The sequence below is a fragment of the Ictidomys tridecemlineatus genome, chromosome 8 (genome assembly GCF_052094955.1).
Source record: "Ictidomys tridecemlineatus isolate mIctTri1 chromosome 8, mIctTri1.hap1, whole genome shotgun sequence".
Classification (NCBI taxonomy): Eukaryota; Metazoa; Chordata; class Mammalia; order Rodentia; family Sciuridae; genus Ictidomys; species Ictidomys tridecemlineatus.
Window position 1 is genome coordinate 126,745,189 of NC_135484.1, and position 15,003 is coordinate 126,760,191.

At 34.5% G+C, this 15,003-nt stretch overlaps 1 protein-coding gene and 1 pseudogene across 1 annotated transcript; both read left to right on the forward strand.

Annotated features, from left to right (window-relative positions):
• The first annotated feature begins 3,578 nt into the window (after positions 1–3,578).
• LOC106145552 (olfactory receptor 2G3-like) lies at positions 3,579–5,152 on the forward strand (annotated as a pseudogene).
• An 8,570-nt stretch (positions 5,153–13,722) lies between these two features.
• Positions 13,723–14,658, forward strand: LOC144365904 (olfactory receptor 2G3-like). Its single transcript, XM_078018611.1, has one exon. It carries the CDS (start codon positions 13,723–13,725, stop codon positions 14,656–14,658), a length of 936 nt encoding a protein of 311 aa, XP_077874737.1.
• The last annotated feature ends 345 nt before the right edge of the window (positions 14,659–15,003 follow it).

Here is a 15,003-nt window from a genome sequence, read left to right on the forward strand (position 1 = left end):
TCCCAAGGTTTAATCCCCAGTACTCCTCAAAAAATTAAATCATAAAATGGCAACAGTAACAAAAATAACATAAAATTTGTATCTAGAGATGTAATCATTGGGTATATACCTGGAAATACATAATGAAAAATTCATAAGCTTTGTAATAAAAATACAAATATCCAAAATGACAACATGCCATACAACTGGTATTTCAAATTAGTGAGAAAATGTATTATTTAGTGTATCAAATAATAATCAACCAAAATAATGACAGCATTAGATATCTGACTGTCCAGTTTAACAAATATATATTAAAGAATAAAACAGATAAAGATTTTACTTTAAACTAAGAATATCAAAGAATAAGGATAAAATTAGGTCAAATAATACTTGCATAAATATTCACATAGAGTTGGTATTTGAAAAGTTTTCTTGAGACAGATAACACATAAGTTACCTTATTAAATAGGCAATAAAATATGCATATACTTAATTATAAGAAATATTTTATGGAAATAATTTATAATGTACAGTGAAATTATATGCAAATCTAGTGACTCTAAATGTGGGATTTATTCAAATAATTTCGTATACCCTTATAATGGAATGTTATTGAGGCAGTGATCTTATGGTTAATATTTTCTGATGCTGAAACACTATTTATACTTGTTAGTGAAAGTAACTGGCCTACAAAGGAGATACGGCTCATTTACACAATTATGTAGTTAGCTTCTAATAGCAATGACATGGACTTCATCCACAGCACCCATAGCAGTACCCATAGCAATGAACTAAAGATCAGGTATGGGTAAGAGGTCTGAATATGGGTAAGAGAATTTTCCCATGATATTGTCTGTCAGGAAAAACAACAACAAAAAAATGTTCTGTCAAGAAATGCCTTCCTTTACATGTCTCTCTTGAGAGAGCAAAGTTCTGAACGCTAATCAACTCCATGATAATTAGAAATTAAAAAATATAGATCTCAATGGTCTTTAGAGAATATGTATCCTGTGTATTTTTCACTTATTCTAATCTATGTTTCTCCAGGGAAAATTACTTAAGCCATATTTACTTTCATCTGGGTGTAGGGCAGTGATATTCACTCCAGGAGAAAATCCCTATTATGCTAAAGTCATACCACCAGCAATATTCTCTACATGCCAATAAGTGTGAAAGGGATGTAAGTAATCCTCTAAATGTCTTCCAACACCATGTCTTTCCCATTCTGAGCTGTCTCCTGTCACACTCGTCAGCACCAATACAGTTAGCTACTTTCCTGATTGAGTCACTGTGTCTCTCCCTCTGCATATTCATTAAAAATAAATGTGTTTATACAAAAAGAACAATCAGAAAAAAGGTGGAGAGAATAAATTTCTTGATTTTTTTTCCAAAAGACAAAGGATTTTTATCTAAACAATAATTTTCCAAATAGTGCTTCAGTCTTTCTTCATATAAGATTTGAAAAGATAGGTTTTTATATTTTATTTTGGTTTTAACACACACAAACACACACACACACACACACACACACACACACACACGCACACACACACATTTCTGACCACTCTTCTTTCTAGATCCTGTCCAGTGACTCCCTTCAAGCCACAAGTCAGACTTGAACTGTGGAGAATGCAAATTCCTACACATCCCATTTCAGAGGTATGAGCAGGTTCTCACGAGATTGGATAAAATAGTTATTCTTCAACCTAATCACCTAATCAGAATAAAAGATAGAGTAATTGATGTGTACAAGTGGAAAGCTCTTCTTGAAATATTACTTATAATCCCAAAGGTTTAACAATTTTCAGTATTGTAATAGTAAAACGTGAGAGGCAAAATTATATTATTCCTACATATTTAAGATTCTTGTAGACTCATAAGCATATACAAAAACGTTTTTTCTCCATATAAAATTAAAATTAAATTGCTGTTTTGTGGTAATCATATTACAATGGCTACATGAACCAAACATAATGTATATTATGAATATATTCAATTTATATTTATCAATAGTACTTCAGTATAGCTTTAAAACCAGATTCACTGTAAATAATGTGGGATATGTATTGCACAAACAAAAATGTTCTTAATATTATATAATCAGATTATAAATTCAGTTGGTTTTAACATCACTTTTCAATTCTTCTATTAATTTCAACAGATGTGTTACATACTTGATTCTGCATTTAAAATCTTAAAAAGGAAACAAACTAAAATTTTATCTTTAAAGTTGCTTCTAAACCTCTATCAAATTATGTGATTTTAAAACACTAGAAAATTGCCAATGCCTGGATTTATCGTTATGAATAAACTCATATTTAGAAGAACATTACATTCTAAAAGAGTTCAAATTTAAGATGATTCTAAAGTTTTTAAAAATATGTACATTATGTTATTTTCTTAAGGCAAAAGGAAAAGCTTATGCTTCTATTAGAGCTAGGCATTTGTTTAAACTACTGAATTAGTCACTTTAGTAACTAAAACTAAAAACATACCAATATGAGACAAATTATCATTTTATGTTAAGTAGCATTAGGAATATGCAGAATGTGAGATCCTATATAGCATATCATTCAGGCTTTCTGAGTAGAATTCTTTATTAGCAATGCATATCTAAACATTTAGGTCCAGAAATTAAAGCATTAAGACATTATTCCCTCTGTATTCCAGACACAATTTTACTGTTTGAATATAAACACATCTGAATAAAATTTAAAAAAAAAATCCTTCATTATTCATAAAAGTAAATGATTCAAGAAGACACTACCATGAAAGCAGAAAATTTGGGAGCACAAAGGATAACATCATAAAAAACAGTAAGTGGAGAAGTATGGAGGATTGCATTATGATCCAATCTCCTTTTTTTTATTAAGCAGAGCAATGTAAAGTGAGTTGAACAAGATATGATTTGCTGTCTCATGATTAAAAAAAAAAAAAACTGCCAGCACCTTGTATTTAAAGGAACTGGTTTTAGTTTCCCCTTATTTTTATCAAAAATATCTCATGGTTATCTGTCTCAACAAATGAGTGCACATCTGAGATTTTGTACCTGTGTTTTTTCATATGTATATAGGACCTATTTTTTCTCACATTTAGGAGGTAAAAGATTTTATGTAAGCACTCCTAAGTAGGTTATTAAAGAAAATGTAGCTTTAATTAGTTTCCTTCTATATTGACACCTGAGTCTAAACCTATGTCACTCATATCAGATAATTAAATGTAAGAAAATTTATCATCAATCATCTTGTCTGTGAGACATAAGACACAAAATACATTCCAGTTATTTTCCTGACCAAATTCTTCACTGTTATCCACTATTTTTCTGTATTGCAATTTCTATTACTATGAACAATGATAACTAAAAATCCATTCAATGATAGCTTAAAATTAGTCTCAGCATTCACCTGTTACTCCCCTCCCACTTAGATAGCCACTGTTATAGTTTGGATATGAGGAGTTTTCCAAAAGCTCCTGTGGTAATACAGGAACATTTAGAGGTGAAATGATTAGATTATTAGAAATGTAGCCTAATGTATTTTATGAATGAATCACTGAAAGGTCCATTGTACTGGGTGGTAACTGTAGGTATGAGGGGTATGGCTGGAGGTGGGTCACTGTTGATGTGCTCTTGAGGATTATGCCTTGTCCCCCTGGCTCCTCTCTCTCTCTCTCTCTCTCTCTCTCTCTCTCTCTCTCTCTCTCTCTCTCTCTCTCTCTCTCTCTCCCTGCATCCCAGATACCATGAAGTAGCATGTTTCCTCCACCATGCCCTTCTTCCATGATGTTCCATCTCACCTCAAGCCTAGAACCATGGAGTTGGCTGACTGTGGACTGAATTTCTGAAACCATAGGCTCAAAATGAACTTTTCCTCCTCTAAGTTGTTATTATCAGGTTTGAGTGGTATGTTAGTCAGATTTTTGTCACTGCAACCACATGGAAGCTTTTCTTAAGTAGATTGTCTTTAATAGTAACTTTTGACAATTAGGGGGAAGAGAGAGTTCATGAAAAAAAGGGGAGGTGTCAAATAGTTAATGTGACCAAGAAATGACACAAAAATGCCTTTGCATTAAAAGAAATTCCTAAATTTCTTTTAATAATTATCTTTCCTTTTTTTGTGTAATTTCACTGGTTAAGAATCTTACCTAAGATTTTATCCCAAATGTTGTAGGTAAATAGTAATAATGATACTTCCCTAGATTGAATTTCTATTTTCCTCTTTTACCTTTGAAGACTGATGGAAGAAAACAATGAAACCCATGAGGGAGGTTTTATTTGCTTGGATTCTCAGACCAGCCCCAGTTGGAAATCATCCTTTTTGTGGTAGTTTTGATATCCTATCTTCTGATCCTTGTGGGCAACACAGCCATCATCATGGTCTCCCGCCTGGATTCCAAACTCCACACACCTATGTACTTCTTCCTCACTAATCTCTCCTTTTTTGACCTTGCCTTCACTACCAGCATCGTGCCCCAGCTGTTGTGGAACCTGAGGGGACCAGCCAAGATCATCACATCCACTGGCTGTATCCTACGACTCTACGTGTCCCTCTCCTTAGGTTCCACTGAGTGTGTTCTCCTTACTATCATGGCATTTGACCGCTATGTGGCTGTCTGCAGACCTCTCAACTACACGACTGTCATGCACCCATCATTCTGCAAGGCCCTAGCAGGAATAGCCTGGCTAAGTTGAGTAAGAAACACTCTCATCCAAAGCACCATCACCCTGTGGCTTCCTCGATGTGGGCTCCATCGCCTCCACCACTTCTTGTGTGAAGTACCTGCCATGATCAAGTTGACATGTGTTGACATCAATGCAAACCAAGTCCAGCTTTTTGTGGATACATTAGGTCTCCTCCTCCTTCCCATGGCATTGATATCTGTCTCCTATGGGTTCATCGCGCATGATGTGATAAAAATTAAGTCATCCCAAGCTTGGCGCAAGGCTCTAGGGACCTGTGGCTCTCATCTACTAGTGGTGTCCCTTTATTTGGGGACTAGCTCAGTCATGTACATCCAGCCACAGAGATCCTTTGGCCACAGTCAGGGCATGTTCCTCACACTCTTTTATGCTGTTGTGACTCCCACCCTAAACACCCTCATATACACCTTGAGGAACAAGGATGTGAAAGGAGCCCTGAGGAGACTGCTGAGGAGAGAACAAAATTTCTAATGGAAAAATCAAAGGGCAGCGACTTTCTGTACTGGAAACTTATTAAAGAGTTTCCATATTAAATAACTTCTCCCTAACGTGCAGTTCATGTGTGACTGAGTGCCTCTCTATCTGCATTTATGTACAGTGTGGACCACATTGTCTCAAAAAAGAACATTTAGATTCCACTTCTGTAGCACATGGAACCTTGTATGTGTTACAAATATTTTCACAAACTCTCTTATTAAATGGATTTTATATGAATACATTTCATATAAATTAAATGCTACACATATAGTAAGAATGGAAAATTTTGTAGATTTTCACTGCACATATATACATATATGCATGCAAATATAATTAGAGAATTAAAATATTATTTATTATTTGAAAATTTGAAAAGTATATATTAGCATGAAGAAATATTGTAGTATTTCCTTTGTAGAACAATTCTACAATAGATAAATACTTACTAAATAATTTAATAAATACTATATATTCACACAACCTAGTTTCAGCTTGATCCAGGCTCTTGGTAAAATCTTGCATTCAATTCTATGTAACAGTCTCATGCCTTCCCAGTGTCTTTGTTGCTTTTGACCATGTAGAATCTGTAGCCACACTGTCTTGGTTTCAAGGTTTGTTTTACTCACTTGCCGATCATGACCCTCTGCTCTTTACCTTACCTGTACATTTCTCAATCACTTCTGACATGTTCAGTGACAATGAAATAAACTTGATTCATGCAAACTGTAAAAAAGTCATGGCAGTAATAAATACTGAGTAAATTTAACAATTACTTAAAAGATTTTAAAAAATAGAATGGTACTCAGAATTCTTCATAGTCCTCCCACACAACTTCTGTCATTCTCAACATGCGCTTCTTTGTGTGGTTTGTGTTTGTTTCACATTTTATATTAATTGATAGTTAGATTTTTTATTTGTTAATTTATTTATTCATTTGAATTTTATTTATTTATTTATTTATTTATTTATTTGGTTTTTTCCTGGAAACACTAAAACCAATCAAAATCTCTCTTCACACCTCTGTGTATCAGCCCCAATTTGGAATCAAGTACCAATTTTGACTTTGGAATATTTCTCTAAAGAATATTGTTGAAACTTTGAGTCAGAGTGCTTGGGTTCAAAGCCCAGTCCTATGAAACCAATCAACTAGAATAATGTTTAAATACATATCTCTATAATGCCAATTCACAGTTTCCTCAACAGTACAAGAGTGGGAACAATAGTTCCTATCTTACTTGAATACTGTGATAAGTAAATCTGATTGGTAAACAGTTAAGCTCAAAGCTATCTATTATGTATTAATAACAACCACCCAATAATTGTTAGCTACTTCTGAACCACTTATACTTTTCCAAACTTCATAACTTGATTGACCTTACTGATTTAATGATTTCTCTGTCTTCAATCACTTCCTACTATTAGTTCAACAACATTTAACTATGCCCAACTATTCTCTATCTTTTTGGTAACTCCTCTAACTTTGTGTAAAGTTGGAATGTGGATTCTTCATTATATTTAGACTTCCCTTATCATCACAGCCATAGGAAAATCTTCTCCAAACTATTCCTCGTGGTGTCTTAACACATTTCATCCATCACATTCACGATGCCACTGCCCTAGTTCAAATCTTCTATTCTGCTCCTTAAAAAGATTGAAAATATATAGCTCTGAGAAAAAATAGTTTTAAAGGCATGTTTGATCTGGAGGGCAAAGTTTAATTTAGTGATTGTGAATGCACCCAAATGTGTAATAGATTTTCTGCCATATAGCCTTTCACACCTGGCCCATAGGCTCCATGTGGGTCACCTTCTAGCTTTTGAGCTATGTGTGACCAAATTTTTTAAATGTCCATATTGTTCTCTTCATGGTCTTTCTAAATGACAACTTTGATTATTCTAAAATAATTTCATTCTATTTATGACTATGCTATTCCAATTTTAAATGACACTTAAATGTTACAGAATGAATTCTATAGTAGCACAAAATCTCAGGTTCTCCATTATCTTCATTGAATTTTTCTGTTTTCCTCACCATTTGTAATTCATATTTAAACAGCAGTTTATGAATATTTTCTTTTTATTAACCTTAGAATATTTACTATATCAGCTTCTCAAAGCCAAACTTAAGTCTTACCTATTTCACCTAAATGTTCTCATTCAATAATAACTTCTTTCTTTTCTGTATTGCATATCACTTTTCATGTACTAATAATTGATAAATATATGAGAATAAAGGGCTGTTTTAAAAGGAATTCAAGTACTCCATTATAGTTAAGAGAATAAGAATCAGAAATCATATGAGATAGTCTTGGAATTGTGAAATGAACCAAATCGCTTAAGGACTTGTGTATTATGTGAAGAAAAATGAACATTCCAATGAATTCTAGAAGAATATCTTGTTTCTTCTAAGGTTTTGGGCACCAGAGTCACACCAACTTAGTTCTAACTCCTGGAATCAGTTGCTTAATCTTCAAATCTACATAACAGAGTAATAGTGCCAATTTCATGATACCAGGGTGAGGAGCAAGTGAGACAATGCATGTTATGGGCCTGACATCTAGCAAAGCTCAAAACACACCTGTCTGTTAACAGTGAGATTCTTCAAGGAGCACTATCAAATCAGAATAAACATTACTTTATTCTTCTCTGCCCATACTAGAGTGTGGCTCTTTCCATGCCCCTGGAGAGGAGTTTTAGACTGCACATGATTTTTCTATTTTTTTGTTGTTGTTGTTGTCATTTAATTACATTTTTAATTGTTCTTTTTAGTTTTACATGAACATATTTTGAAATATCATACATACATGAAGCATAACTTCCCATTTTTGTGGTTGTACATAATGTGGAGTTGCAATAGTATTGTGTGCATATATGAATAAAGGAAAGTTCTGTACAATTAATTTTACTGATTTTTCCCATTCTCATTCCCTCTTCCACCCTCCCACTCCCCCTGTCCAATCTAGTGAACCTCATTCCTCCCTCCCTGAACCCTGCCTATTGTGAGTCACGATCTGTACACCAGAGAGAACATTTGGCCTTCCTTTTCTGTGATTGGCTTATTTCACTTAATATGATAGCCTCTTGTTCCACTCACTTGAGAGCAAATACCGTAATTTCATTCTTCTTTATGGCTGAGTAATATTTCACTATGTATTTACAAGTGATAAAAGAAGCCACTTTTCCTAATAAAATATTCTCAGATCAGTAGTTAAAATGCCTGCTTTCAGGTCACAAATAAAAGAATATAAAATAATAGTAACAAGTTTACAAATGAGAATATTGACAAGGTTTTCAAATTATTAAAATGTACTTTTTGGTACACTTTTGAAAGAGATAAGCAAAATTGATAAAGTGTTAGCAAGATTGTCCAAGAAAAGAAAGAACAAGAAACCATTATCATTAAGCAAAATAATATAGCCAGTATTAAATAAATTCTAAATACAAAAAAAGACAATAAATGAGCATTATGAATCCCTGCATACTTCAGAACAGGAATGTATTTCCATGAACTTTGGGACTGATTTGGAGCAGGAAGGGATTTTAGTCTGGCAGGCATGAATGGTTGTGTATGAGATGAGGGACGGGGGGATTGACAGAAACCCAGGAGAGTATGCAAACTGAGAGAAAGAAACAAAAACAAAGAGAGAGAGAGAGAGAGAGAGAGAGAGAGAGAGAGAGAGAGAGAGAGAGAAAGAAGGAGATATTACAGAAGGAAGCTAGAGGGAAGGGAAAGAATATACAAACCAGTATGGGCACGGATATGTATATAGTAGGAAGACTTTCTAAGAAGAAGTATACTGTGCCAGGAAAGAGCAGGGTCTTTCCTAAGAATTCACCCCAAGGGCAATGACAAAGCTTTTCGGTAATTTCAATATAGTCAAATCAATCAAACTTTTCCTTCATGGTTTAATATTTCAATAATTTACTGATTTTGTAAGAAAGCATTCCTGTGATGATGTCATGAATGTACAGATTTTTTCATTTCATCATTGGTTTTATAATCTTCAGGCAAAATATTTATGGATGGTGTGATAGCAGTCACATGTCTCCTTTTACATATGAATGATTACAGTAGCATCTAATGAAAAAATATTACTCCTTCTAGTGACCTGAAAATCCAAATTTTTAAAAAAGTTTAGCGTGTCTTAATCTATTCATAGTTTACAAAAAAAATATTTTTGTGAACCTTGATTTTTATCAAAAGCTGATTTAGGATCTATTGATATAATTATGTAATTTTTCCTTCCTTAATTCTGTTATTTTGGTGAATTATCATTATTCATGTTTTGGCTCTGGAATAAATTCAATTTGGGCAATGAGTATGATTTATTTCATAATGGACTTCATAATATTTCAAACCTATGTTATTTTGTCAGACTATCCTTTAGTTTTCTGTTTTGCTACAGTTACACTTGACTAAAACAAGTATTTGAATTTTTCCTTTTATTTTTCAAACTTCTGATATATGTAAATATTTTTTAGAAGTCAACTTGAAAAAAAACCTAGAGACTTGAACAAGTATGATACATAAGATGTCTCAATGAATTTTAAACAAAATAATCTGGTCAATTTTATTAGTCATCAGGGGCGTAAATAGTAATGAAATATCCATTACTTACTACCAGATGGATTAAAATTAAAAGAACACAAAATACTGAGTGTAGGCATAGATGTGGAGCAATTGGAATTCCTAAGACCTGAGGAGTATAGGTGTTTACATCAATTTCCAGGCTTAATAGTATCTACTAAATCTGAATATAATTTATGTCTAAGCAATTCATCAGAAGATAACATACATTTTTGTTTTCCCAGAGATATATATGCAAAAATATTCATAGCAGCATTGTTCATAAAAGATGAACCTGAAAACACTTAAATACCTATCAATACTACAATGGCTAAATATGGTGTGGCATTTTCACACAATGTAATACAATGCAGGAATAAAAATTGTAATTTGCTGATACAAGAACCATAATGATTAAATCTCACAAAGATAATGTTGAATGAATGAAGGCAGAGCCAAAAGAAATAGTGATGTAGTATTTTGTTTATATACCATTAAAAACTCATACTAAATGTAACATGTGATAAGTAAAAGTATTATGTGGAAATGAATTGAGGGTTGTTCTGGAGTGTTGTTTGTTTTATTTCTCCATCAAGATGTTTCCATAATGTAAGAAGTCAGCAACCTATATCTTTATGCATTGTTTGTTTGTTTTGAGGGGTAGCAGGGATTGAACTCAGGGACATCCAACCACTGAGCTACATGCCCATCCCTATTTTTCATTTTATTTAGAGACAGGATCTCACTGAGTTGCTTAGCACCTGCCTTTTGCTGAGCCTGGTTTTGAACTAACAATCCTCCTGCCTCAGCCTCCAGAGCTGCTGGGATTACAGGCATGCACCACCATATCCGGCTGAACTGTTTATTTGTATGTGAAATAAATTTTATAAAGAATCAATAGGCTTTCATAAAATCCAGATTTTTTTGAGGAGTATAAATATTTTTCAGTCCTGGGACTCAATGCACAGAAAATTGATCAAGTTAGGTGAACTGTGTTTTCTTCAGATTCTGTATATGCTGTGCAGTTTGTCCAAGTTTCTGCTACTCTTTTAGTACTGGGTACAGGCCTTAGCTCATGTGGTTGCCATCCATCATTGCATCACTGCAATTGTTTTCTTAGACCTGTCATAGATATCATCTGGCTAGAACATGAATGTGCATGAGTTTTTCTTCAGACTCTGAAACATTGGAAGAGTCTTAGCCAAAATGAAGTTCACCTTTTTTATTGAGAAAAGTATACTTGAAGAAAAGCATAAAGTATGGGATGAATATGGTATACTTATAGGCAGCAGGTAGGAAATTAATGGGATTTCCATTTGGGGCCTTTGTTTGATCTTAGATCAGAGTAAGATAACCCATGCAGGGATGAGTGGGAGGATTTAATAATTTGTCCAAATTTTCTATGATAGAAGAGAAGAACAACAGGACACACATAGAATGACTTCTGGGCAGACCTAAGAGGCCATTTGAAGAGAGACTGGAATTTTTAAGGGTGTGATTCCACAAAGTCATATGTTCATCTCCATCAAGCCCAGTGCTTGTAAGAAATGACGAGAAAAGTCCTATAAAAATGTTCCTGGTCTAAGTTTTCAGGGTAGACCTAAATAAAGGATAAGAGAAATTTTTAATGTTCCAATGAAATTATCTACCAATAGGATGCATTTAGTGTGTGTGTGTGTGTGTGTGTGTGTGTGTGTGTGTGTGTGTAATACTAGATTATTGGTGGAAATTTAATATGAATATATTCAAAATGGAATGAGTCAATATTGGGAGGTTATTAAAGTAGAAGTTAAAAGTTTTTGTGTTTTTGTCTAGCTTAAACAGTACTGAAAGGTAAGACTCTCTTTCAGAATGATCTCCTGGGACCATGGACTTTGGATACTACAGAGCCTGAGATTAATTGCCATTCTGGGAGAACTGTGTCCCTGGGAACTTTTTGGATTCAATAGCCTGTGTCCTCTCTCAACCTCTCTTCATTTGCTGGTCTTCAGGGATCTCCAATCTCAAATAACAGTCCCTACAACCAATACATGGGCCTCAGACTGACTTATCACTTCAAGGTAAAAATTGTTTTTGCTTTGTTACTTAAATTTCCTTTTGTTTTAAAATGTGATTATTGGGATGAAAAAATATGAAGAGCTTCTTCTCTTTTAATATATCACTATTATTAATGCCTTGATTATATCTTATTCCCATGATTCTTAACTTTTAATAATAAATTGAGATTTGGGGTTAAAGTGATGTCCATCTGGATAAAGGGAGATAAAATGGAGCACATGTAATTTCAGATTTTGCATCAGAGTTAAATCCAATTTTTCTATGACTCTAAAATGAACACAGTCTTATAAGTAAGATACTTTCTCATGACCAGAATTAATCTCTCATTGCATTCTTTTGCTATTGTATATGTGTAAGAATGTGTGTTAAAAACTCTACTAAAATAACATTTGGCCAAGATGGGTAGAGGCTATAAGCAGGATTAGAATTAGAGTAACATGTCTGAATTTATTTTATTGTATTGATAGAAGTAAAGTGAAAAAACTAAAAATTATGTATATATGTATTTGTGGGTTTTGGTTGGACATGGAAATGTATAAAATCTTTGCAATATATTTTATGTGTATTACATATACACAAAATTATATATATATGTGTGTGTGTGTGTGTGTGTGTGTGTGTGTGTGTGTGAGTGTGTGTGTGTGTGTGTGTGTGTATCTAGGTCCTCCTTCATATTTTTTTTTATTATAGTGCTCCCCTTTCCCTATCTCTTGAGTGATCCCTCAAGGACTTGATGTTGCTATTTGATGTCTCTCCGCTACCACTCCCTTGATTTTATTTTTACTGATTTCAGCTAAATACCACTTTTATATGATAAGTGTAATTACTATAAGGTATTGCTTTTGACAATTATTTCACCTATTTTATTTACATGATTAATTTTCTCAATAAAACAATCACAGGGCATGAAATTATTAGGGAAGAATTTCAAGGCCTGAAAGATTTTTTTTCACATCCATGTAGAAAGTGTCTATTTATTCTAAACAAAAGATACGGTTATGGTCTTTAGATGTATTCATTGAATTGGTGAATATATTTTAAACTTTTGCATTCATAAATATTTGGAGTTTTTAAAAGATGCCCTTTAGCCTTCTGAAAGGTAAAATCTCTATGTAGGTTTTATGCATATTGAGGCAGCTCTTTCATTCTTTTGAGGTGCCCTCATAATGATAATCCCCACTCCCTCCTTTCAGATTTAAACATGTTTTTATTCAACATTCCCTTCCCTAGTAACCACATACCCCCCCCCAAAAAAGAGGGATGTTTTCAATGTGCTCCATGAATATGTATCCTCAATAAGCTGATGGAATAAATGAATTAACTAATCCCTAAAGAAAACATGGTTCTGGTATTATGTGTCCCCATTATTAAACAGTTAGATATAAATAATAATATTATGATTATATTAATCAAGTGTTTACCATTTTACAGTAGAAAGAATCTTTATAGTCTCCACAACCCAAAGTCATTCATATAAAGAAAATCATCCAAAAAGAATGCCCAACTCAAAGTTTATGCTTGAAGGCTGGAAATTTGCTTATATTAAGCATTTATTTTACTATTTTTTCCATTTAATTTGGATGATTCTTCATAAGCTATTAATAAATTTAATGTATTTTTTCCTTTGGCATTTTTCTTTCTTTCTCTGTATTTTTTTTCCTTCTGTGGAAGATTTTATCTCAGCTTCTAACAGTTCTCTCTCAAGGAAAGACTTTGTTTCCAGAGTAAGCTGCAGGGGCCTCTCTGTAGAGGGTCTTTAACAACATCTTCTGCAACTTTTGAAAGACACTGCACTGAAATTTATTCTCTAAGTCACTGTAATTTGTCTGAGTGAGGATTTCATAGAGTTATTTTATGAAGTTTGATGTTGTCACTAGTGACCAACACATTATACTCTCTTTTTAATTCTTGTAATGTTTTCCTTCTTGTCTGAACAGGTAATGGGCATGACCAATAGTAGTGCCAAAGAAGACTTCGTTCTGGTGGGCTTCTCAGAGCAGCCCCAGCTGGAAAAGATACTCTTTGTGGCTGTTTTGATATCTTACCTTCTTACTCTGGTGGGAAATACACTAATTATTCTGGTCTCTTCCATAGACCCTAAACTCAAAATACCCATGTACTTTTTCCTTACTCACCTCTCCCTAGTGGACATCTGTTTTACCACCAGTATTGTCCCTCAGCTGCTGTGGAACCTCAAAGGACCAGCCAAGACCATCACATCCCTGGGTTGTGCCATCCAGCTCTATGTCTCCCTGGCATTGGGATCCACTGAATGTGTTCTCCTGGCTGTGATGGCTTTTGACCGCTATGCTGCAGTATGCAAACCTCTCCACTATACAGCTGTAATGAACCCACGCTTGTGCCAGATTCTGGCAGGGGTCGCATGGCTGGGTGGAGCAGGAAATGCTCTCATCCAGGGCACTGTCACGCTCTGGCTACCTCGCTGTGGACGCCGGCGGCTCCATCATTTCCTCTGTGAAGTCCCTTCCATGATTAAGCTTGCATGTGTGGACATCCGTGCCAATGAGATCCAGCTCTTCATTGCTTCATTGGTCTTGCTCTTTTTGCCCTTGGCACTGATATTGATGTCCTATGGACACATAGCCAAGGCAGTTATAAGCATCAAGTCAGTGCAGGCCTGGCAGAAAGCCCTGGGGACATGTGGATCCCACTTGACTGTAGTATCCCTCTTCTATGGGAGTGCCGCAGCCAACTACATCCAGCCCAACAGCTCCTATGCCTACACTTTTGGGAAATTCATCTCTCTCTTCTACACAGTAATCATCCCGACCCTCAATCCTCTCATTTACACCTTGAGGAATAAAGAAGTTAAAGGTGCACTGGGAAGAATATGCCACAGAGACCTACGTGTGTAAAAAATGAAGCAAACTACAGACTGGTCAATTTTTCATCACAAGTCTCTTAAATATCATCTCATATAATCCTTCACCAGCCTAAAAGCACAGCTAGAACCTCCACAGTTTGCATGATTGTACTTCACATGGCCTCACAACTATCTGTCCTCTCCAATCTGTTTGCAGGCTTCTTTTGGGCCCTTTGAAAGGCATTATTTCACCACACTCTTTGATGTCCATTTTCCTAATAATTTCCATTTCTAGCCCTCTCTTTCTTCATTTCTTCTTTTGTCATCCTCTTCCTTCCTTCTTGTTCCACCTTTTATTTCTTCTTTATGGATGCGGGGAAAAGGGCACTCTTGTTCA